Source organism: Trichosurus vulpecula, chromosome 4 (genome assembly GCF_011100635.1).
Source record: "Trichosurus vulpecula isolate mTriVul1 chromosome 4, mTriVul1.pri, whole genome shotgun sequence".
Taxonomy (NCBI): domain Eukaryota; kingdom Metazoa; phylum Chordata; class Mammalia; order Diprotodontia; family Phalangeridae; genus Trichosurus; species Trichosurus vulpecula.
In genome coordinates, this window is record NC_050576.1 from 268,275,155 (window position 1) to 268,302,231 (window position 27,077).

The 27,077-nt window shown below is 37.6% G+C and overlaps 1 protein-coding gene across 4 annotated transcripts in view; it reads left to right on the plus strand.

Moving 5' to 3' along the window:
- Positions 1-10,165, plus strand: part of XRN1 (5'-3' exoribonuclease 1) — a 117,439-nt gene extending 107,274 nt beyond the window's left edge. For 2 of the 4 annotated variants that reach the window (XM_036755388.1, XM_036755389.1), the window contains exon 42: positions 5,679-9,387. In XM_036755388.1, the coding sequence (XP_036611283.1) occupies positions 5,679-5,981 (303 nt within the window). In that variant the 3' untranslated portion in view covers positions 5,982-9,387. Of the gene's footprint in view, positions 1-5,678; positions 9,388-9,633 lie in introns of those variants that run through there. The other 2 variants (XR_005010206.1, XM_036755387.1) reach the window with 2 other exon arrangements.
- The last annotated feature ends 16,912 nt before the right edge of the window (positions 10,166-27,077 follow it).

The following is a 27,077-nucleotide window of genomic DNA, read 5'->3' on the forward strand; positions in this document are numbered from 1 at the left end:
AAATTTTGTACCTGGTATAAGAATCCTTTAAAATATAAAGGTCCAACCATAAATTGAATTCATCTTCCTTTTAAAATTATCAGACAGATACCTTAATAAAGGAGATACAATTTCACTTGTAACAATATCTTATACAATTTCCTTGTGCAAAAATCCAAATTTATGATCTTATTACCAAAACACACTTATTAGCTTGAATTTCCATGACTGATAAATTTTGGAGCCAATCATACACATCTGTATATAATTCTTAGAGGAATCAATTTGATCCTATTGCCTTTTCCTCAAAATTTGCTATCCTATTTAATTAGACATTTATCACATTACATCTTTGCCTTATTACTTTGTCTAATCATTTCCTCCTTTTGGAGGATGTTATCTCCTTCTAATCTTTATTTGGTCATGAACATAGGTTAAAATTGTAAGCTATTCATTCCTGCATCCTATTATAATAACTCAGAGATATTCCAATACCTATCTACTACCGAATAGATTTAGCATTGTGCTTATAAAACTTCCTGATAATATAAATTTGCTATGAAAGGAAAGAGGGACAATGTCATATATCTTAACAGAAGGAAAGAACTTCCTTAGCTCTGTTTGAGTCCAGGCATGAGTCATATCTGTTAGCCGATCATATAGCCATTAGATGCTGAAAGCAGGGCTTAGGAGTAATCAGGTGGGGATTTTCCTTTTCAGAAAGGAAATAGCAGAATTGGGAAATAGAGTCAGGAAGATCCTACTTAGGTTGTGTCCAAGGTCGTCTTCACGACTTTCTCCCAGGCATAGATATCCGCCTTTAAGAATTCTCAGTCTGTAATGCCTGTCATACCATTACTGGCTTCACGTGACCTATACCTGTAATCAGAGCTTAAAACAATATTAAATTGTAGTTCCATGAAATCTTAAATAGCAAATAAATATCCTTCAGATAGGACTGTCCCAAATTTCATTGAGCTAATAATTATCAAATCAAGCTACATAACTTTTCTGTGTTCTAAAATACTTTCTCACACTCTCAACTTAACCCATTTGAAACTAGTGTTCCTTTGGGACAGGAGAGGCTTAGCTAACTTCCATTTGTCCCTAAACTTTCTTATCTGCCTTTCCTATTTTCCCTCAACCTTAATTTACCTTTCCAAATCTTTCAAACCCGTTACTCAGTCTTCATTTCAGCCATAAGACAAAACAACTCATAAGTTAGTACTTTCATTGTCATAACTGTGTATACTGGAATCCCATTCCAGCTTCTTAAACACACAAAGACACAAAAAAAAGGGGATTTGTTTTTCGTGATAACTCATTTTAAAAGAAAGGAACACTTATTAGAGAGATCTGCCATCTCATCTCCCCCTGAGGGTGGGTTCTTTTCCATCAGAAGGCAAGCTTCACTAGTAAGAACTGTATCCTTAAGACCCACATCCTCCTCAAAACCCAGTCTTATCCTAAAAACGCATCACTTTTGCTGACTTTAAAAAGCCAGGGTTTTTTTAGGCTTCTGACCCCTACTGTTCTTTCTTTCAGTAAAAACTCAAATCCCAGTAATTGTTGCCCCTCCCCTTTCCTTCCCTTCTGACAGGTGGGCTAAGGTGAATCTTCTTATCTAAACTAAGGGCGGGGAGGAGTAAGGAATTCAGACTGTCATTTCCAACCTCCTTACTCAAAAAAGAACCTTGAATAAGACATTGAATGGGCGCTTCTATAGATAAGCATTAATTCTAATAAGGTTCTCACCCAGAAACTCTGAGAACTCACAATAGGTTTGAACTGCAACCAGTTGGCTTACAGGTGGAAATTCAGCAGGCCTTCTAAAATTATACAAAAAGATTTTACAGAACATTTTCCACAAGTATTTTCCTTAAAGCAAATTAACCCTTAAATACTGGAATTCATTTACTAAGTTGGTGCCAAATGTCCTCATTCTCAAATATTGCCCAGAATTCCTAGATATTACAAGTTCCTTAGTCAAAAAGTGTTATAATGTGGAGGACACTTAGTTTCTATAATTACATACCCAATTAATTAGCCTCATCACAATAATAAGGTTTACCAGGACTTTAAAAACTTTTTCCATAAGAATTCCTCTACACAGAAAACCACACAAGATTGATAAGAATTCATGACTAGATGGTTTCAAAAGTTCTTGTTTCAGTTAATAACCTCAATTTCTTAATTAACTACAATTCTTAATCTAATAACATCCAGATTATAAGAGAAATTATTTTAATCACTAGTGGTAACATTTTAATTTCTAAGGCCCAATACTCTTAGCATTGTAAAAGATTACCACATTTTTCAATATTGCTGATACATCTGTTTGTCAAATTACACAATTTAGAAATGTAACAGTGCCCTAAACATAGTTATGCTTTTTAAAACTTGAAACAACCCATTTATCAGTTAGGTGAGCATATTTCTAAATCTCCATGCACAGAGAATCTTTCATCTCATCATTTGAAACTATAACTTTAAATCACCAGACATATTCTCATAATAGAAAACTTTTTCACACAGAAAGTCTGTTCTCATGGTTAAATATCAGTATTATTAATTATTTACTTGTTATAACCACATATAACAGTTCCAAATTTTATGACATCCCTTTGAAAACCTAATTCACATATATCAAAATCAGATTAAAATTGCTATAATATCATTTCTTACCACACAATGGTCTTCTCAAATTCCACAATCTAAGAGAATTTTGGGAACACAATGCAAGTTAGAAATACAGAAACAATAATTTTCAGATGACATCTATTGCATTTCCAGATTTCCACATATAGAAATTATTCAGCTTATTACTTTTGGTATTTAAAAACCACTTCAAAAGTTAACAATTACATTAAATCAGAGAGAGATAATAATAATGTTGTATCTAACATATACCAGACTTTATGTTACGCATTTTGATCCCGTAACAACCATCATTATTATTTTCCCTTTACAAATCAGGAAACAGGTCGAACAGAGATTAAAATACAGTTTTGCAATTGGAACAAGAAGTGTGAAGTTACCTAGAGAAGTTACCTAGCAGAAGGTAGTATCCCCGTGGTGACAATTCTGGGAGTCATTAAGTCCAAATCCATCTACCTCGCCCTTCCCCCACAACTGCAGAAGTTACTGAGCCTAGGGCAGTTTGCAGCTGCTAGGACAGAGTGGGCAGAATGCATAGGACCTGGGTGACATTTCCAAACTTTGCCAAAAAGGATGGGCTACAGAGATACCCATGGGGCACAGGACTGTCAGAATACTGTCAGTCTGTCCTTCTTCTCCTTTTCACCAGGTGGGGAAGGGTGATTTAAGTTTTCCCTACAGTTCTCCTGCATTCTCTTCTCCTAATCTGATCTGGGAGGAGAGAGGAGTTTTTTTTTAGCTGCTCTAACTTTTACTGCAGCTCTGGCTTGGTCAGAGACAAGACAATGGTGAAATATCTCAATGATTGTAACTCAAATAAACTTCACCTAAGTGATCAGCATTGGGAGGGTGTTTCAGCAAGAGTGAGAGGTCCTGGAGTGATCTATAGTCTCAGGAGTTCTGTCCCAAAATCCAACTAACCAATTTCCAAACTTTTAATGAATAATCAATCCCAGAATATGCTAAAATGTTTCAGCTCTATTTTTTTCTTCAAGTCTGGTTGGCCAGACCAAACATTGAAAAAGGAAGTAGAGTCTCTGTTTCCCTAACTGCAGCCTTAGAATTCTCTGGCTACCTGCGTTTCAGATTTTACCAAAGTATAGACATTTCACAGCACACGCTCTCACACAGACAATTAACAAAACAAATACAGAACAAATACAGACTGAGCTCAGAGTTCAAACAACAGAGAATTAGAAGCTTTCGTGAGTTAGCTATTAGCACCCCTATGGTCTTTGGGGAAGCCTTGGCATTCCTGATTTTTCTGACTTTCCATATCCTATCCCTTAGGAAGGGGGAAAGGGAAGATGGAGGAAGCAGAACAGAGTTACCTCCCTCTGGATCAGAGCCTTTCCTGGGAGGCAGAGGGGGAGGGAAAAAGCAAAGTGCAGTTTTTCTCCCCTGAATCCGGGCCTCCAAGGGAAGGAAGGCAGGGAGTGGAGGAACAGTTGGACTTCTAATTCTAGTTTTTGACTGATCCATAGTTAATTTTCTAGATCAATCAGTGTTTCCAGGGGATCTATGTGCGTTTGCCTGCAGATCTGTGTTTTACCACAGATTTGATCCCTGCCCCCAGAGCTAGCTTAAAGGGAATTTTCAGACTTCAACCAATTTTGTGGGAGTTCTTTTTGGAAGCTGGGAAGAGAGACAACTTATCCCCACCTTGTCAAGGCCAAAATTCCAGGAAAAATTAATCCTATGGCGCCCAAAAGCGTTGGCAAGGTTGGGCTGCATTGTCCCGTTTCCATCATTTCCATCCGAGTCATGGCACCATAACTGTTAAACCTGAAAATTTGGTTGAAGGAAACAACAGAGCTAGGTGATAGAAAATCCATGTTGTTTATTATTTTCCCTTAAAGCATAGCGAAGCTAGCTTACTTGTACGTACAAGGAGTCAGAGTATAAACTCTGGCTGCCTGAACAAAGCAATGAGAAAACTTATATACGTTATTTTAACAGAGCTAGCAAGCCTGTATGACCTCATTTTTATGACCCCCATGTATGTTTAACCATGATACAAGAAGAGGATTTTCCTTAATGGAATAGAGTTGTAAAGGATGTTGACAAAAGTCATTTGAAACTACAGCCCAGCGTCTCTGTGTCTCATTACATTCCATAACACAGTATATACCTGTAGAATATTAAGCAAGGTAATCTCTCTTGGGGTTAGGGTAATGTCCTTAATGATCTGGCCTTGTTGACAGAGGTAAGGGTATTACCTGAGCAAACTTTTAGAGAGAACAAAGAAGCCCAGGTCCTGGATCTTCATCCAGTTACTCATTAAATCAGACTCTGGGTCTACTTGAAATTAAAAATGATATAAAATAGTATAATAATTTCCACAATATGCATTGATTGATTCATTCATTCATTCATTTATTTTTGTGGCTAAGTCTCCCACGCTTACTCAGGCTTAAAGTGTAACAGCTTTCCCCTCACTCCCTGCCAAGGGCCAAGTCCCTTCCCTGGGCATCCTAGGAGCACCTCCACTCCTGAGGCATCTTTTCAGTGCCCAACTCAACCTGTACAACATAGAACCCCAGACAAAAGTGATCCACCAAGCACTGCCTCTCCTGCAGCAGGCATGCACCACTTGTTTGGTGGCAAATTTATTTTAAAACCATCTCTAAAGCTAGTCTTTGAATTGTAGGGAATTACTAAATAATAATTTGCATTCTTAAGAGCCAGCATGGCAGAGTGATGAGCAAGCTGGCTTCTGGGCTTGGAGGACCCAGGTTCAAGATCTTCCCAAGTGTGGCTTGGAGCAAGTCACTTAACCCTCAGAGCTCCAAGCGATTCTCTTGGATCTGTGTATTTGAGAGAAGGTGCTAAAAATCGTAATACTTTGTGTTTCACATAACTTTCTCCTCTGTAACTTCCAAAGGACATTTTCAGTCAGCTATATAGTACTCTGTTTACAATACCTACCTGAGTGTGGGCATTTGATAAATTATGATAGGTGATGCCTGTAGCAGGAGTACTTGACACAAGTAGTTTCATTAGAAAAAATTATTAATTAATGACATGTTTCTTCCTTCAAGGTTACAAAGAAAAGAGCTGCAAACAAAAGGAACATTGAGTGTAAGGGAGCCCAAGGTTGTTCTTCTCAGGCGACCTCTCTTCAACCAGAGTCCCCAGGGCTTTCAGAAGGTGCCCAGTTAACTTCCCAGGAGAGTTCTTCGTCTTTAAAGTCACCTCAAGTTCCTCCAACTACAGTTTCTTTTCAAGACAGAGTAGCCTCTTCAAGCTCTGGTACTTCTCGTGGTAAATCAACACCAGGTTCTTCAAGACGAAAACCAAGGAAACTGGCAGTCAACTTTGGTGTTTCTAAACCATCAGAATAAATATGGTATTTAGGATTTAATTAATGTTTCCTTTATAACTTCCCCAAACTTTTTTAATAAGGATCTTATATGTCCTATTAGAAAAATGCACTATTTATAAAAAAAAGTTTGTAGTATTGGAAAAACTAAAGATCTTTTAGGCTTTTTTCAGACTGTTAAAAGTACGTGTACAAAAAGTTTGTGTTGCGAAAGGCACTGAAGAAGCAAACTTAAAAGTGAACCACTCCCTCCATCCATTGTGCCTAGAATACTGGGAGCGTCTTAGCACCATGACTTGGAGATTACCTGAGCAATAGTAATGATAGCATTTTCTGATCTTTATTGGAGGCAGTAAATAGTGGTGGAGTTGAAATGGGGTCTCAAACATAATTTACTATGTGGGAGTTTTATTTTTGTAATAGTTTAGTGAAATGGATGGGGAAGAGAGGAGTGGCTCCTACTTCTTTGCATCTTAATTTGTGTTCTTTGGCTCTGTGGGTCCTTTGGGCCTACAAGAAAATAAACCTAATGGGGCTGCTGCTGCTGCCAGGCTTGCTTCCTATCCAAATTTTATACCAAAGCCGCTTTCAAATACCAACCAGAACTTTGATCTCTCTAAATGTCTAGAACTTTAATAATAGCAAATTAGGTTTGAGTAATTAAAAAACACTTGGGTTGCTCATGAACCAGCATTATTAATTAATAATAGTTTAAATATCCACAGGATTCAGTTACTACAAATGAATAGACTGTTGGACTGTAATGCAAATCATTAATCAAATCAACATCATTCTTTTCCAGCTGCTGCTTTACCACCATATGAACCTGCCTCTCATCCAAACACAATGCTGCCTAGGGTACTAAAGAAATCTTAAATATATTTTAAATTCCGGAGTGTGTGCTTGTATAGGAGCAATCACTTTTCTATTTTATATTTTATCTCTATGGCAGATGTCTATGTCATATTAGTTCCATATTTTTAAACTCTTTCTTGGAACTGCTTAGTGATTGGCATTGTGTTTTCTTTGCATGTTACTTATATTTATATTTACGTATGAGAGTGTGTATATATTTGGTGTGTGATTGTGAAATAATTTTAAACTTTGTTAACAATTCAGCGTCACTGAGACAAAATTTGTATACATAAGGATCTAGTCTTTGTTATTTGGTTTTTTAAGGAATGGGCATTGTCATATGCTTTATTTAAAAAAAAAGAAAAAGAAAGAAAAGAATCACACATTGAATGTGGTATTGCTTTTGAATCTTGTGTTCTGTTGTGGGTCTTAAGGCAGTTTTTATTCTCAAAATTCAGTTGTTAATTAAATATTTTCTTCTCTGCCAGATCCTAGTAGCAGGCTATGGAAAGCAGTAGTGCCTTTAGCACAGGGAAACGGTCCTTACTGATATATTACTGTTTGGAGCTGTTCACTAGCTTCTAGGCTCTTCACACACCGACTCCTTCTGTTCACTCTTACTGTTCAGACAGTCTTTGTGTGTCGCGGTTACGGCGAGCAGCGTCCAGTGAGTCAAGTATTTCACAGTGTTGTTTCCGTGCTTTTACAGACTCCCTACCCAATAGCCAACAGTCATTCTTGGCGTTCAAGGTCCATATGGGCCACTTACTAGGAATAGGAAAAATCTGGCTCCTCTTTTAGAACCTGAGAGAAAAAAAAATCTGATAGAAACAGTGGTGTTAATCCTAACAGCTTATGTTTACGGTATATTAAAGGCCCCAAGACAGCTTATCCACCTCCATCCAGTTAAATTATGGGATTTTGTGTTCATTTATGGTCATGCTGGTATAGTCTTGAGAATTTCTCCTAGGATTGAAACGTTGGTCCCGAGAACCTAAATTCTCTGGTTAACCCTTCTATCCAAGGCAGGCTCACATTAGTCCCTGGGATGCTAATACAGCTCTTTACCTTGTTGCTTCCTTTTTGCAGGTCAGATTCTTCTTGACAATTAGACTCTTAAAATATGTTAGGTGTCAGAAGAGCCAAGCCCAAAGTAGTTTATCTGTAGGTGTTTCACAAAGAATACTTAAGTGCCCCTTAACTCTATTTAAGTGCTAGTTAGGTACAGACTTCGTTAACAAAATATATTTATATGTTGACCAGATTTAGCAGACTCATCCATCTACCTTCAAGGATACTTGTCATGTTTTTCCAAATTACTTATAATCTATTATCATTTTTCTATTTTTATAAATTAAATAATCCAGACATTACATATGTAGGCATCTCACAATGGATGAATTGAGAATTTCAGTTCATCTGTAAATGAACCTTAGTTCCACCTTGGAACTTTTTAGTTAACAAAAGGCATCCAAGTAGTTATAATTGGAAATGCTTTTTGTTGGTTTATTTTTTGGACAGCTAGTAGAGATGTAGATGTATTGATGTTAAGATGATTTTCTTTTTTGTTCTGAGAACTTTCTATAACTGATTAGGACTGTCTATAAAGGGAAGAAAGCTGGTGTTAAATATCAAAATAAATGAGAACACTGCTTTCTTGACCAGTATCATGCCAGCCTATTCAAAATAACCTTGCTTCTAAAGGTTATTTGGAAAATCATTTCATTAAAAACTATTGTGGTTTTCAGTGTTTTTTTAATTGCTGCTCAGTCAAAATGTACTTCCACCTCTCCTCTATTTTTTTTTTTTGGTGGGGGTGGGAGGACCTGGTTGTATACAAAACCAGTCACATTTCACTTGCCTTGGAGAACAGCATAAATCTTTAGTGCTGCTAATATGTTTGCGTTGGCTTTACTGATCAAACTTTGGCAGCTAAATTTTTAGAAGGTGCCTCTCCTAATTAAAGATATAGACTGTGAATTCCAGAAACAAGATACGTATCACAGTTATCATGTCCCCACAAAGACCCCCTGAGCAGCCAAATACTATTATAACAAAAGATGAAATTTGTTTCCATTGTGTGGGGCTACTGAAATAAAAAATGTTTTGTAATGCTACTCTTTAAGGAGGAAAAAAAATTTTAGCGTGGGGAAAACAGGATTCAGTACTGAAAATTAGATCATTATCTTCGTGTAACATGTAGCTTTTTGATCATTTTTTGTTCCTTAGACTAATAGTGGTATGAAATCTGGAGGTAAATCGTTTTGTGTCCTACACTTAGAATGGGAACTGCAGAAGTAATAAAATAAATGACCATATCAAGGCATTCAGCTATCTGAAGTGCAGTTTATGAAGGGCACTAACTATCCCGTTTCCAGGAGATGCCCCTTCCAAACCAGTGCATTTCAGAAGCATCGTACCCTCGGCTCACAGGTTTTAGAGTCATTTGCTGTGAGATGGAGGAGGCAATTTAGTGTAGCAGAGCAAGCGCCAGATTTGGAGGCAAAAGACAGATTCAAATCCAAACTCTTCTACTTAGTATCTGTGTGACCTTAAAAAAGTCATTGCCTGGGCCTCATTTTCTGCTTCTCTAAAATGAGAGAATTGGACTAGATAATCTCTGAAGCCCCTTCCAGCTCCAAGTCCTGTCTGAATTACCAAGACCAGTAACATAAGCTTCTGTTTCATCATCTGAAGCCAGATTCTCGTGCTGTAGGCTCGTGCAGAATCAAACAGAGGAGAATTTGTGCCATAGTTTGCTATGGGTTTCATTCATCCCTTCTTCATACCTTACAGTTCGTTTTTCTTTTTATTCACAGGTTGCATACAGTTTCTTCTACCTGATGCCCAGTTGTTTCTTTTAGTTTGTATATGTTCTAGTACATGAATAATGGATCTATGCTACATCATCCATGACTTCAGCTTTTTATTTGTTTTAAACAATGTAATTAAGTTAAATTTTGCAGATATATCTTGAAGTATTTCTTTATCCTCATAGATATATTTTGTATGTACTGGAATTTTTCATTAGAACTTATACAGAGCAGTATTTTATTAAGAATCCCAAAGGGAAAACCTTTCTGTGCTCATTTTGTAGTTTATGATTTTTTAAATACCCTGTCATTGTTTATCTGTCAAGTAAAGTGTCTTAAACTTGTATTTGAATGGATCTAGAATGTATTTTTGTGTTTAGTATTAAGTTGTGCATTTACAGATTTCTAGCATGTAGTTTGCCTAAAAGACTGTGCAAAAAGTATTTTAAAGTATATGATACGTTGGAGGAATAAAAGAACCAGCCATAAGATTTAAGTGCTGTATACATCTGTAATTAAACAATTGATAATCATTCTATATGACCTGTTTCTTCTTATCTATTTGGATTCATATCATTGAAAACTTTTCAGAGATTTCTTTTCCATCATTTCATATTCAGGTGTCTCAGTTCTACAACATTTAACCTTATTCTCCACTGGAATAACTTGGGACAAGTATAGCCTAGTGCCTGTCTGCCGCCAGCAGCTGTGGTACTGAATGGCTGGAGATGTCCAAGTGCCGCCGAGAGTGAAAAGAGTACATAGGCCAGGTGGGAGGGTACAGCACAGCTCTGTTTATTAAGCTGAAGAAAAGGGCTTATGTATCTTTTTAGGCAAGCAGATCAACAAGTTCACGTGCGAGACGTTTGTTGCATTGCATGACTTCCTCGTGCTTTGTTCCCTTTTTGCCATAACAATATTGTGTTAATCAGCTCACAGGTGGTGTTTAGCACATGTGTGCCGTGGGGGTTTTGGATGGAGCACATGTGTGCTGAGGCAGGGGTTGGAGAGCCCACGTGCTGAGTTATCCGCCCAAGGGCAAGAACAGGCTTCAGGGAAAACCTGGCCTGTATGTTATCCCAGAATGGACTTTCTCAGAGCTGGCCATCTACACCTGTCACCATGTGACTTTGAACAAGTCACTTAGTGTTTCTGAGCCTTGCTTTTCATCATCTAAATAAGGTCACTGGAGGGTTTCAAGAAGAGGCAAACACTCACTTTGCCTTGTGTGAAAGCGCTTTGTTGAACTGCATCGAACTGAACATACCCCACCCAATGATCATCCAGGATTTGCAGGAAGACCAGTAAGAGGGAACCTACCTACCTCTGCCAAAATCAGTTGCATTTGAGGATCATTTGAATTATTATTTCCTTAAATCAAGCCAAAGACTGTCTCTCTGCAACTCCACCCATTCCTCCTTGTTCTGCCCCTGGAGACCAATGCAGTACAATGAGACAACATGGTATGATATGCTTTATCTCTGATGATATGCAAGGCGCCTTATAGGTGCAGGGGATACAAAGAAGAGCCAGACCCTGAAAGCACTTACAATCTACCAAGGGGAATACAACATATAAACAGATACGCATATACGTGGTGGTTTGGTGAAGAGGGAGAACACAGCTGGGGCAGTCCCTAAACTTTTAAAAAATACTCTGGTAACTAGCAACATAATTGGTCTCCTTTGTATTTGTGCATATTTAAGACCATTATGCTAAGAGGGTCCTAAAGTTTTCACCACAGTGCCAGAGGGGTCCATGCCTCCAGCCTCAGATGAAAAGAGGAGCCAAACCTTCCTCTGCCTGCTTTGCTGCTCAGCATGCCCCCTGGCAAGGGGCCTAGCTGGATGTTTTTCCATCAGCCTCAAAGCAATGACTTCCACCCGTGCTCACACAAGGAGACTTCCACTTCCTGCGACTAGCTTGGTCTCCCAAAACAAGACGTGGAGAATCTCCAGCGCAAAGAGGAGCAACCTTCCCCTGGACCTCAGGCCTTCCACCTGCTGCACCTACTCCTTGGGGAAGAGGAAGAGCAAAGTTGGTGGGGAACAGGACTGACTTTTTCTGCTGTTCTGGTTTGATTTCCATTTTCTGTGGCACTCTTTCTGCATCTTCTCCAGTTTTCAGATGGATAAGGACCTTCCGTATGGCCATCTGACCATTTGCCTTCCTCTTATATCATACTTGTGTCCAGCGTGATCTCCTTTGGGAAGAATGGTGTCTTTCACTTGATGAATGTTCTAACACTGCTTCACAGCCTGTACATCCCCGTGATCTTGAACCCCTGTAGGTCATCATCCAAAGCTCATTCCCTACCCACACCACCAGATTTCTTATTCCCATCCCAAAATTTCAACCAAACATCACCACCTACCTACCCCTTCCAACATAAACTGTTGAATGCCTGGTCCGTAGGCAATAAACTTCACTTCATCCCATATCTTTTCCTCTCCCTCTTCTTCATCTTCTGGTTATTAATGAAACTTGACTTCCCACCAATGTACACCCTCCCTAACCATTCTTTCCAGAACTGGCTGAACCTTCTCCCAATCCCCTCAGTTCACTAGCCAAGGTGGGGAAGTTGAATCCCTCCTTGCTCCTCATTGCCACTTCCAGGTTCTCTCCCTACCTCCTTTATTTGGTAACCTTTTCTTCTTTGAGGTTCATGCTATTTATCTCTCAATCAAAATCTTGGCAGCTACAGATCCCCAGGTCTCCACGATGTGTTTGGTATGTGGCTTAATTTTTTTCCTCCTCCTCAACTCCTATTCTCACAGTAGGAGACTTCAACATAACATATTAACTCTCCTCAAATACTCTTAACCATTCAGTTCCTTATCTCTCAGTTCCCATGATCTGTTCTTCCACCCCACTTCAGCCACATGCAAAGACGGTCTTACCCTTGATCTTGCCATTACCTACAAATGTACAGCCTCCAAGAAATCTGAAACCCCTTATCTGACCATGATCAGTTGACTTTTGACTTCTTTGCTTTACCTTACCAAAACCTATTCTTTGTCTACTCAGTGATCTGCAGTCAAATTGAGGGTCAAAGGACCTCAATTCTCTCCCGGGCCATCTCTCTTATACTCTTCTCTTCCCTGTCTTTACTCCTTGGTGAATCAATTCAACTTTACACTGTTTTCTCTTGAATCCACAGGCCGCTTATTTCACCAGTTGTGTCCTGATAAACCTCAGCCTTGGGATCACTCCCACCTTTGCTCCTGCATATGTGCTGCTGAACAGACATGGAGAGAAGCCACACAAGCATTCTGATAATCCACCACAACTTTGTTATATGACCTCAACTGGGCCGTAACTTACCTCTGCTAGGCTCACTATCCTACTCTCCCAAGAAGCTCTCAAACCCCCTCCACGGCTCTCCATCCCCGCACCCTCTCAGCTGAGAAATTTACCTCATATTTTACAGAAAAAAGTTGAGGCCGTATACCATGTGATCCTTCCCTCTTCCTCATCTGTCTCACTCATATATGCCTTCTGCCACTATCTCCTTCATCCCTGTCTCACATGATGAGGTAGCCTTACTCTTCAACCTGCTCAAGTGATCCCATTCCATCCTGTCTCCTTCAATAGATTCCCTCCTTTGCCATCCTTATTCTATCAATTATTTTCTTTTTTTCTTTTGTTACATTTGGGTTCCAAACTGTATCCCACCCTCCCTCCCAACCCCACACTAGAAAAGGCCAACACTTCACACACACACGTACATGAAACTATACAATCCATCATTCCATATCAGTTCTTTCTCTGGAGGTGGATAGCGTCTTCCTTATTCCTTCCTTATTCAAACACAATTTGAATATTCATATAACTCAAAATAGCTTATTCATTCACCATTACTCTTCGAACAATATTGCTGTTGTATCTCTTGGTTCTGCTCATTTCATTCCATATTTCTATATTTTCCTAAAATCATCCTGCTCATCATTTCTTACAGCACAGTAGTATTCCATCACCATCATATACCACAACTTATTTGGCCATTCCGCCATTGATGAACATCTCTTCAATTTCCAGTTCCTTTCTATAAATATTTGAGAACATAAAGGTTCTTTTTCCCTGATCAACTTGGGAAACAGATCTAATAATCTTGCTAGGTTGAAGGGTATACACAGTTTTAGAACTCTTAGGGCATTATTCCAGATTCCTCTCCAAAATGATTGGATAAGTTCACAGTTCCACCAACAGTGTATTTGTGTCCCAGTTTTTCATATCCCCTCCAACATTTTTCACTTTCCCCTTCTATCATTCTAGCTAATTTGATAAGTGTGAGATGGTATCTCAAAGTTGTTTTAATTCACATTTCTCTAATCAGTAATGATTGAGAGCATTTTTTTATCTGACTTTGATTTTTTCCCCCCAAAACACCCATTCACATTGAGAAAAATTATTTTCTATTAATGACCAATTATTAAGTTAGGATTAAGGTTTTCCCCTTTATTTCCTCATTCAGGGACCAGCCCCTGTAAGCCAGTCAGTCAGATGAGGTAGCCTAAATGCTCTGGGTACATACTCTGGGATCTTAGACAGAAGGAAGGTCTTACTTCTGTTTCAAAGTGTAAATAGAATCTAATTTAGGTGAATTCTTGCCCTTAGGAAATAAGCCCATGTCATTGTAGCCCTCCATTGGAGTTTAGGGTAACCCAACTTTTGAAGGAGAAAATCAACCAGAGTGGTCTAGGTAGAGTTGATTCCTTTATCCAGATTGCTGGGGGCATCTGAATCTCATGATCAAGCCGCTTTTCCTGCAGGAGGAGCTGGAGACTTTTAGCCCACTTCCTCATTACTGTGTCCACCCCCCTCATTAATTGTTCACCAATCAGAGTTGGTTTTCACCTGTCAGGGACACCTTTTTTTTCCAAAGGTATTTAAGCATTTAGGGATCTCCATGGTTTTGTCTTTGGTTACTGAGAGAAACCACTGACCATCAATTTATTAGCAGCTAGCCTAATTAATAAATGGATTATTAATTACCCAGAAATTCTGTCTCTTACGTGTTTCCTTTGTCTCACATATCCTTTGACCAGTTATCAGTTGGGGAATGACTCATATTCCTATGTTTGAGATATGAAACCTTTATCTGAGAAACTTTTTGTAAAAAGTGTTTTCCCTATTTTCTACTTTCTTTCTAATCTTGGCTATGTTGGTTTTATTTGTACAAAAGCTTTTTTTTTTTAATTTAAACTAATCAAAATTATCCATTTTACATCTCACAGTGTTCTGTATCTCTTATTTGTAAATTCTGGTACTATCCATAAGTCTGATCAGTAGTATGTTCCATATTCTTCTAATTTACTTGTAATATCTTGCTTTATGTCTAGGTCCTGTATCCATTTTGACCTTATCCTGGTAAATGGTGTAAGATATTGGTCTATACCTAATTTCTACCAGACTGCTTTCCAGTTTTCCCAATAATTTTTACCAAACAGTGAAGTCTTATCCTGAAACCTTGAGTCTTTACATTTATCAAACACAAGGTCATTATAATTATTCACTAATGTGTATTATATGTCTATTTCTTAGCCAGTACCAGATAGTTTTGATAATTACCACCTTATAATACAGTTTAAGATTTTGTACTGGTAGACCTCCTTCACATTTTTTTTCATTAATTTCTTTGATATTCTTGATCTTTTGTTCCCCAAATGAATTTTATTATTATTTTTTCCAGCTCAATAAAGTAATTTTTGGTAATTCAGTTGGGATGGCACTAAATAAGTAGATTAGGTAGAATTGTCACTTTTAACATATTGGCTCAGCCTACCCATGAGCAATTATTTCTCCAATTATTTTCATCTGAGTTTATCTGTATAAAAAGTGTTTTACAATCACATTTATATAATTCCTGAGTTTATCTTGGCAAGTATATTTCCAGGTAGTTTATACCATCTATGGTTGTTTTAAATGAACTATCTCTTATTATCTCTTTGTGCAGGGCTTTGTTGGTGATATATAGAAACGCTGATGATTTATTTGGGTTTATTTTATATCCTGCTACTTTGCTAAAATTATTTATTGTTTCAACTACCTTTTTAGTTGAATCTCTAGGATTTTCCAAGTATTCCAACATATTGTCTATGAAAATAGATATTTTATTACCTCATTGCTTATTCTGGTTCTTTCTGTTTTTCTTCTCATTGCTATTTCTAGCATTTCTAGTATGTTATTAAATAATATTGGTGATAATAGGCATCCTTGTTTCACTCAATCTTATTGGGAAAGCTTCTAGTTTATCCCATTATAAATAATGCTTGCTGATAGTTTTAGGTAGATGCTTCTTATCATTTTAAGAAAAAATCCATGTATACCTATACTTTCAAGTGTTTTTAATAGAAATGAGTGTTGTATTTTGTCAAGCTTTTACTGCATCTGTTGATATAATCATATGATTCTTGTTACTACTGTTATTGAAATAATAAATTATGTTAATAGTTTTCCTTATATTGACCCAGCCCTGCATTCCTGGTATAAATCCCATTTGGCCATAATATATAATTTTTGCATATTTTTGTAGTCTCCTAGCTAGTGTTTTATTTAGGATTTTTACATCAATATTCATTAGTGAAATTGGCCTATAATTTTCTTTCTCTGTTTTTGCTCTTCCTGGTTTAGATATCAGCACCATATTTCTTTTATAAAAGGAGTTTGGTATAAAAGGACTCCTTCTTTGCCTATTATTCCAAATTATTTAATATTGGAATGAGTTGATATTTAAATGTTTTGTACAATTCACTTGTAAACAATCTGGTCCCGATGCTTTTTTTTTTTTTTTTGGTAGGAAGCTCATTCAATTTAGGAATCAGGCTTAGGAAGCCTGTTCAATTTTTTTTCTAAAATAGATTTATTTAGATATTCAATTTCTTCTTCTGTTAATCTGGGTAGTTTGTGTTTTTGTTAGTATTCTTACATTTCACGTAAATTGTTAAATTTCTTGGCATTTAATTGGGCAAAATAACTACTAATAATTGCTTTAGTTTCATCTTCATTTTTAATACTAGTGATTTGGCTTTGTTCTCTCTGTCTTTTTTAAATGTATTAACCAATGGTTCATTTTATTATTTTTTTCATAAGACCAACTTCTTGTTTTATTTACTAATTCAGTGGTTTTCTTACCTTCAATTTTATTGATCTTGCCTTTAAGTTTTAGGATTTTCAATTTGGTGTTTAATTCAGGATTTTTAATTTGTTCTTTTTCTAGTTTTTTTTTTATTTGCATACACAATTCATTGATCTGCTCTTTCTCTATTATATTGATATAAGCATCTAGAGATATAAGTTTACCCAATTATTGCTTTTGCTACATCCCACAAGTTATGATATGTTGTCTCATTATTATCATTCTCTTTAATAAATTATTATTTCTACGACTTGTTCTTTAACCTACTCATTCTTTAAGATTAGGTTATTTAGTCTCCAGTTAATTTTTAATTTATGTTTCCATGGTCCTATGCATATAATATTTCTGCTTTTATGCATTTAACTATAAAATTTTTATGGCCTAATATATGATCAATTTTTGTAAAGGTTCCATGTACCACTGATTCTTACTCTAGTCACATTCAGTTCTCTCCAGATACCTATCATATCTAGCTAATCTAAGCTTCTATTCATCTCCTTGACTTCTTTCTTGTTTGTTTTGTGGTTAGATTTATCTAGTTCTGAGAGTGAAAGGTTGAAATCCCTCACAATTATAGTTTTGCCATCTATTTCCACCTATAATACGTTTACCTTTTCCTTTAAAAATTTGAATGCTATAGCATTTGGTACATACATATTTAGTATTGATATTACTTCATTATATATGGTATCCTTTAACATAATGTAGTTTCTCTCTTTGTCTCTTTTAATCTCTGAGTTTTAACTTTGTCTGATCTCATAATGGCTGCCCCTGCTTTTTGTTTTAATTTCAGATAAGCTGAAGCATAATAAATTCTGCTCTAGCCCTTAACTTTTACTCTGTGTGTCTCTCATTTTAAAATATTTTTCTTGTTTAAATGTGTTTCTTGTAAACAACATATTGTCGAGTTCTGGCTTTTAATCCATTCTTCTGTCCATTCCATTTTATGGGTGAGTTCATCCCATTCACATTCAAAGTTATAATTACTAGTTATATATTTCCCTCTTTCCTATTTTTCCTCTCTGCTTATCTTTCACACTCACTCTTTTTTACCCTGTCTCTCCTCAGAAACTGAGTTTATCTGACCACAGCCTCCCTACTCTGCACACCTTTGTAAGATATAATCCTTTATCCTATCCCCTTACCCTCCTATTTCTCTATAAATAAGAAAACTTTTATACCCATTAAATGTGATGTTACTCCTTCTTTAGCCCAGTTCTCATGAGAATAAGGTTTCTACTACCTGCCCTCCACCCTATCCTCCCCTCTACTATAACAGTTCTTCAATTCATCCCTCTTTTGTATGAGATAATTTGCTCCTTTTTACCTCTCCCTATGCAATTTTATTTTTTAGGATCATTCCATCATAATCAATTCAATCCAAAGCCTTCAATCTATGTGTACCCTTTTGAACTACCCTAGTAATGGTAATATTCCTAAGAATTACAAATATCATTTTTTCCCATGTAAGAAGTAAACAGTTTAAGCTTATTAAACCCCTTAGTCTTTCATGTTTACCTTCTTATGTTTCTCCTGATTCTTGCAAGTAAAATTTTATGTTCAGTTTTGGTTTTTTCCTCAAGAATCCCTGAAAGTCCTTTAGTTCATTAAATATCCGTTCTTTTTCCTTGCAATATCACACTCAGCTTTGCTGGATAAATCTATCCATTTATTCTTGGTTGAAAATTCAGCTCCTTTACCTTTTGGAATATTATATTCATGTCTTTTGGTCTTTCAGTGTAGAAACTTCTAAATCTTGTGTTATCCTGACTATAGCTCCACAACATGTAAATTGTTTCTGTCCAATTGTTTGTAATATTTTCTCTTTGACCTGAGAGCTTTGAAACTTAGATATATTGTTTCTGGGAGTTTCCATTTTGGAATCTCAGGCAGTGATTGTTGAATTGTTTCAATTTCTATTTTACCCTCTAATTCTAGAACTTTAAGGCAGTTTTCCTTAATATTCTTAAAGTATAGTGTTTAGAATCTTTTATCATAACTTTCAGGTAGTCTAACAATTCTTATATTATTTCTCTTCAAACTGTTTTCCAGGTCAGTTGTTTTTCTGATGAGATGTTTCACATTCTCTTCTATTTTTTTCTTTTTTTAAAACTTTGTTTTATCGTTTCTTGATGTCTTAAGAAGTCATTAGCTTCCCTTGCCCAATTCTAAGTTTTAAAGAGTTATTTTCTTCATTGAGTTTTTGGATCTCTTTTTCCAATTAGTTGCCTTTCTTTTCATAATTTTCTTGCTTTTCTTACATTATTTATCTCTTTTCCCAATTTTTCCTCAACCTCTTTTATTTGACTTTTAAAGTCCTTTTTAAGCTCTTCCAAGGACTATTTTTGGGTTCATGACCATTTCATGTTTGTTTGTTTTTTAAGCTTTACTGGAAGCTGTTTTGTCTTCTTCTGAGTTTGAACCCTGATCTTCTCTATCATCAAAGTGGCTATCTATGGTTAGGTTCTTTCTGTTTTTAACTCATTTTTAATGGACTATTTCTTGGTGATTAGCTTTATGTTAGAGTTGGGTTCTGCTCCAGTGCTCTAGGGGATAATATCACAGGCTTCAGGTTTTTCATGCTATTGTTTTCTGAGCTCTATCTGGGGGACTTTGACCTCTTGGTTCTTCCAGTGTTCTATAATCCAAGGCCAGGTGTAGTCACTGCTCCTCTGGCTCACACCTTGGTCTATAAGTGACCTCAGGTACTCCTCTCTGCCCTTGAGTTGTGATCAGAGTCCCAGCACCACTGCTACCACAAAACACTGTTGCTCCATGCAGTCCCTCAAGCAGCTGTGTCCATTTGTCCTTCTGCCATGGATTCCTCTCTCCTGCCAGTGACCACAACCAGCAGGACTCCCACCTTCTGCAACCACACTCACCATCATGTGCCTTCTTGCACACAGACACAGCCTGCGATTTTGTTTAGTCAGCATGCCAATCTTCCCCTGATCAGCCACCCAACCCCTACACTGTGAGGTGAATTTAAGGCCTCCCTCAGTCCTGCTGTTTGTTGACTCAGAGGTATCTGCAATTCAATCAGGCCAGACTGCCACCCCAGGAGGTCAGATCTTTTCTAACATCCTCCCAAGTAGTCTTAGGCTGAGCAACTGCTTTATCCCAACTTTTAATTACTTCTGTGGCTCTAAAATTCACTTCGAGGCATTATAAATGTCAGCAAGAAACAGACTCACCAGGAGCTAAGTGATGATACTCCAGGAAACAGAGGCAACCCAGCAACGTCAGGAGTAAGAAGGGTCCCTCCGCTTGTATGCCATGACTCCACATGGTCACCAGCATATAGATTCCCTCTCATGCTTCTTGGCAACATAGGTTGTGAATGTGGATGTCTCTGACTTTAATGTTCCCTAGATATGATCATTCTGCATTTGTGGGAGTGTGTGCCCCAGGCTTATGGGTACAATATTTTGTTGTTAGTCTAATTTACAATGCCATTTCATTAAGTACCTGTGCTTTAAATTAATTGCATCCTCTGACTGTTTAGAAACAAACATCAATGGAGACTTATGAGCTACTATTTTTCATTTGATGCAGACCCACAGAATAACTTTGGGTCCTGGAGTAGCTTGCCTCAAGGTTGCATATACGTAGGGAGGGGTGCATCCGGTTGCTATACTCTAAAAACCTTCATGGAAAATTTATATCTAAATGCGTACATCAATAAAAGAGAGAAATAGCAGATCAACGAATTGGGCATAAAACGTTTTTTAAAAAACTTGTAAAAAAACAAATTTAAAACCACCAACTAAACACCAAAACAGGAATCCTAAAAGTCAAAGAAGAGATTAATAAAATAGAAAGTTAAAAAAACTAACAAATAAAACTAGGAGCTGGTTTTGTGAGGGGAAAACAATAAAATAGATAAATCATTGGTTAATTTGATTACAAAAAAAGAAAGAAAAAGTAAATTACCAGTATCAAAGATTAAAAGGATGAATGTGCTACCAATTAAGATAAAATTAAAGCAATTATTAAGAGTTATCTTTTCCAATTTTACGCCAGTAAACCAAACAATCTAAGTGAAATGGGTGAAAAATTACCAAACTATAAACTGTCCAAGTTAACAGAAGAGGAAATGGAATGCTTAAATAACTCTATCTCAGGGGGAAAAAAATTGGACGAGCTACAAGTGAGCTCCCTAAGAAAAAATCCCCAGGACCAGATGGATTTACAAGTAAATTCTACCAAACATTTAAAGAAAAAGTAACCCCAATACTATACAAACTATTTGAAAAAAAATAGGTAAAGAAGGAGTCCTACCAAATTCCTTTTATGACACAAATGTGGTTTGGATGCCTAAACTGGGAGAGAAAAACAGAAAGTAAACTATCCAGGGGTGGGGAACCTGTGGCCTCAAGGCCACTTGTGGCCCTCTAGGTCCTCAAGTGCAGCCGTTTCACTGAATCTAAACTCCACAGAACAAATCACTTCCCCACCCTTGCATAGACCAATTTCCTTAATGAATATCAATGCAAAAAAAATTAAAAATAGTAGCAAGGAGATTGCAGCAATATATCACAAAGATCATACACTATGACCAGGTGGGATTTATACCAGGAATGCAAGGCTGGTTCAATATTAGGAAAACCATAAGTATAACTGATCATATCAATAACAAAACCAAAAATCATATGATTATATCAATTGATGCAGAAAGGCTATTGACAAAATACAACATCCATTCCTATTAAAAACACTAGGAAACATAGGAATCAACGGAACCTTTCCTAAAATAAGCAGAATTTATCCAAAACCAAGAGCAAGCATTATTATCTGTAAGGAGGATAAACTTGAATTTAAAAAGAAAAAGTAAGTAAACAAACAAAAACCTTCACTTTATCCTGAAAATCATCCTGTATCTCTTCACCTTTTCACAGGTTTGATTTCCTCACCTCTCAACATCTGGCTTCTCTACCACTTGACTGAAACTTCTATCTCCAGGGTCACCCATGACCTCTTAATTGCCAAATCCAAGGGCCTTTACTCAAACCTCATGCTGCTTAACCTCTTTCTAGTATTTGACACTGTTGATCAACCCTTTCTCTTCTCCTATTGCCACTCATTCCTTCCCAAATTTTAGCCTTTAATTACTCCCACCTTCCACCTCTTCCACTGCTACTCATCTGCTGATGAATGGAGTGGAACTGAGTCTCACAGTCACGCTGACTGTATACATTATATATTCATGTTCTCTAACTTCAACTGGCTCCTTTCTACAGCAAGGTAATCCTTTTATTCCTCCCTCACTGATTCCTTATCAGTCGCACAAAATCTTTTTTAAACTTTCTTTTTTTTCCTCAAGTCTCCACTTCTGCCTTCTGCCCCCCTCACCCCACCCCTCATTACTAGCAGTAGTATTACTTTGGCCCGGACCTACAATTTTGGCAATTCAATTATAATTTACCATCCTTAAGAGTTACATAAAACAATACATGAGCAATAAATGGATAAATGAATAAAACGAAATAGCATCTATGAAGTGCTCACTATATGCAAAGCATTGTGCTAGGCACTGAAGATACAAATAGAAAAATAAGACAGTCCCTCCTCTCAAGGAACTCACATTCTAATGGGAGAGGATATGAATGGGAGGTTTCAATGGCAAGTCAGATGGAAAGCTCCAGTGGGTCTTGGGGCTCATCAATAAACCAGATGATAATGCACCTTCTTTACGTCATTTTCAATGATAAAGCTTTTATCTGTTTCTGATAGTGAACAACTTGACAGTGCCAACGACTTTAGAGGTAAGAACTTTCTCTTCTGAGTCAAAGCTACTGATAAGGTAGGTGGTGCAGCAGCTTTGAAGGCAATTGCTGGGTCATGTTTCCACAAGGGTCGCTCCTCCTCTGGCTTCAAGAACCAAGCTAGAAGCTAGACCAATGGTCTGAGGGTCCCCACTATTTCCAGAGCTCTCGGGCATATGGGCAATCCCTGCTCAGAGCCAAGGGGAAGTACTGGTTGAGGTGATGGTGATGGTTTGACCTTCATGGCCCTTGCTACCTACTGTCTCTCCCTTGGGATGCCTTGATGCTTCAGCTGGGCAGACTTCCTCCACAGAGTTCGCTCACGTGGATGACTGCAAGGGTCAAACTAGAAGCAGTGCTACTCATCTGGGAGGCTCTTGGGCTTAGTTGTCCAACATTAACTAACCAAGCAATCAACTGACTTGGCCAGTTTGTGTCAGAATCACGATTTTAATTCAGATCATTTTTATTCCAAGAGTCACACTCTATGTAATACACCATATTTCTTCTTTTTAAAAATTATATATTTTAGGGGTATGACACCTAAAAGAGGTTGAGGAAAAAACTGGGAAAAGATGTATCACTACAACAATTAACTATCTGACCAAGAGGACTCCCCGAGAACCACAAATTGGTGAAATCTTTTTTAATTGATACTTTAATCCATGATCACTTGTCCCACTAAGATTGTACACCTACCATATAGTCTCATCATGGGAGATTTTTATATTAAATTGTGAATCAATTTTCATATTGAATTATGAATCCAAAAACATAGATCTACCCCTTTCACTCAAAAAAATTCTGTAGCTACCTATAACTTCTAAAATCAAAGCCTCTGTTTAGCTTTGGAATCTCTCTACAATCTGGTTTCCAACTAACTTTCTTGGTCTTATTTCATATTCCACTTCCGATGCTCTCCATACTAATCAGATGAGTTTTCTGTATATAACATTCCATCTCTCACCTACATGCCTCTGCACAGACTGTCCCTCCATGTATTGAAGGCACTCCCCCTCATCTCTGCCCCTTAGAATCTCTAGCTCCCAGGTGGAAAAAAGTAGATTCTGTTTCATACAAGATCTTTCCTCATCTTCCCCCACCTATTGTTAGTTCTGTCTCCCTCTGGAAATTACTTTGTATAACTTTGCGTTTACTTATCCATGTTCATTTGTATCCTACCCCTCCACTCCCAATCCCACTAGAAAGATAAATTCCTTGAGTGCTGAGACTGTTCCGTTTATGTCTATCAGCGGATCCTAGGACAGTTCTTTGCATATAGTAGGCACTTGATAAATTATGGCACGCAGTCTAAAGGGAGAAGCATCCAAAGCAGAAAGCAGAAATGCTGACTCCTGACAGCAGAGAAGAGTGAAATCTATGGACTCATAGGAGAATTAGCCCTGGAAATAGGGAACTTTATGTCCTTCAAAATCACTTTATCATTGGTTGCTTTTTTAGTTTTTAATTTTTGGTTTTTGTTCTGTTTTTTGTATAAAGGGCTCCTTTATCTAGATAGGTTAACACCCAAATATTTAGTGCAATCAAGAAATACTAGATGCCTTTCTAACAAGATCAAGGTAAAGCAAGAATGTCTGTTGTCATCACTATTATTTGATATGGTTCTAGAAATGCTAGCTATAGTAATAAGATCAGAAAAAGAACTCGAGAAAAGCATAAGCAAAGAAGTAACAAAATGATTTCTTTTGCTGTTGATATAATGGATTACCAAGAGATCTCTAAAGATTCAACTTAAAAAATTAACCAAAACGATGTCTTCAATAAAGTTATTGCATATATAACATTCCAGGGAACTCCTCAACTCCAAAAATGGTAACCATAAAGAGACAGTGTCAAAGTGACCAAAGAGTTTCTGGAACATGTGACTCCAGGAGAGAAGGGAACCATATGGCCTAAGAAATGACAGCAGCCAGAGGCAGTAAGACTGACAAGAGTTCCGAGAACTAGATTTCTAGAGAAGGGAGGGAGAATTTTCTAGATAATCTCAAGTTCCTGGACCCTGCATTTTGGAGACAAATAGAGCAAGCATGTGGTCCTGGAGCTGGAGAAATAGAAAAGGACCAAGCCATGATGTGGAAGAACAAACTTGGACCTTGCCCTCTATTGCTAGCGTGAGTCATGTGGAGTAGAATGTATAAATCTGATAGGAAATATTGGATCTTGACTCCCTAGAAAATCCCAAATCAGTTTTCAAAGAAAATCCCCCAAATTTTAGAGTATCACTATATTTCTGAAGGCCTATATGAGTACCTAGGGAAGTTAGGTGGAAGGTGGTCATCAGAAGGTGTCTGACTCTTTAGCAAATCCAAGTAGAAAATTCCATTTTAGCTGAACCTTCAACCTTAGAGAGAACCATATAAATCTGGAGGACTTTGTATTTTTCTTTGGGAAGGAAGAGACTCACCAGGAAGACACTCAGCATATCAGCTTCAAGAAGGGAAGATGTATAATGTGGTCATGTAAAGAGTTACCCTTGAGTCAGCAAGACCAAAGTTCAACTGTAGTCTCTGACATGTTGACTCTGTGACTCTGTACAAGTTTCTTAATGTCTCTAAGATTCTCCAAGACTTTAAGCTGTAAAAACAAGTGTTAATTTGCTCTGGTAGAGACAGTTTCCTTATCTGAAAGGATTATCAACTCCAGTGCCTCCCTACTACTTCCAGGATCAAACAGAAAATCCGCTGCTTGCAATTTAAAGCCCTTCACAATACAGTGACCCTGGCCTCCTTATTGCTCCTTGAAAAAGACCCTCTACCTCCCAAATCTGGGCATTTTCACTGGCTGTTTCCCATGCCTAGAGTGCTGTCCCTCCTCACCTCCTCCAGCTTCCAGCTTCTCTAGCTTCCTTCAAATCTCAGCTAAAATTCCACCTTATTCAAAAGGTCTTTTTTATCCCCATCCTCACTCCCCCTGAGATTACCTCCCATTTACATTGAATATATCTGTATGTACATAGTTGTCTTAGGTTATCTTCCCCATTAGAATGTGAGCCTGATAGGGTGCTTGTGCTTGGACCCTAATTCTAACATCACATTTCTCCTTAGCCTCTTCTTGGGTGCCTGTGCCTGAACGCCAGTTCTAACATCACATCTCTCCCTAGCTTCAAAGCATTGGCCCTAGCAGTCTCTCTCTCTAGCTAAAGGGCAGCGTGCCCCAAAATTGTCTCTGCTTCTTACTCAGTAAGCAGCTATGCTCAATTATAGATTGATTTCTGGATGATAAACTGAGTCTAACATATATCCTAGACATAGTCGAATGTATTCTCCCTTACATTAATCTTGTCTAACAAGACATGTGATGGAACCCACCTGGATATTCCCAGTCCGCCATGAACTTTTGGTGACTTAGTGACATTTCACAGCAAAAACCACACCCACAGGTAGCCCCCCCCCTTTAGCTATTTCCCAGTGAACTCTGGGTAAGATACTTATGCAGTAGATACAAAAAGTACATGTTCCTTTAAGAACTGACCACCCCTTAATCACACCTAAACCACTCCATAATCCCACCCCAAAACACCTAATTGACAGGGTTCATCCCTAAATCTTGTACTTAAACTTTCCCTGTAGCCCTGTATGGTTGCAAGTTCCCTAAGAACTCTTGCCTGCTTTACTTACATAAAGCATAATAAATCTTTGCCTCCTTGACTTAAAGAATGTGAGGGTCCACGAATTCATCCAGGCAGCCTTGCCTTGGGAACTTTGGTTTCTACATCCCTGGGTTCATTTCTCCCTCAAAAAGCCCCTTGAGATCGGATGCCATATTTGTGCCTTTTTATCTTTGGCACTTGGCACATAGTAAGCATAACAATGCTTGTTGACAGATTATTGATCAAAGGAGTGAAGAAGTACCTAAGGGAAAGATAGGAACCATTAGAAAAAATATCATTTGACCTTTTGTGTTCTCCTGTAGATGTTTAATGTGTTTGGCATCTATTTTGTTTTTTTGTTCTTTGCGTGGGGTGAAATTAAAATTATCCTAGATATAATCTTTGACACGGAGCAGATATTTAACAAATGCTTGTTGCCTTGTTACTGTTAGTGTTTGCATGGGACCTCAAGGTCCTTTTGAATCATCACTCTAGATAACTAGATAAGGTCTATGTTCTGATGTTTCCAAAGCCAAATGAGGAAATCAGCCAGATTCTGATATTCCCAGAGAAGACCTTGGTTCAGGGAGAAGAGGAGCCTGATTCTGAAGATCCCAGGGTAAACCCCACATACATGGATTGGATACATAAATCCCATTCTAATGAATCATACTTTGACTTATGCTTCCACATGGGTACATGAGTAAAGTGGGATTTATACACCTAATCCATATAAACCTAGAGCTTGAGGTTCTATTGTAGATATAATTTGAAAATGCTGTGGAATATCTGGATCAACAAAATACCAGAAACAACAGAGGTGGTAAAAGCAACTACAAAAGATATCTCAAGAGGTAGATAAATAGTACATGCAAAGAAATTAAGCAAGAATTAGGCATGCTAAGAAAATCACAAGAATAAATTAGAAAATGGCTTG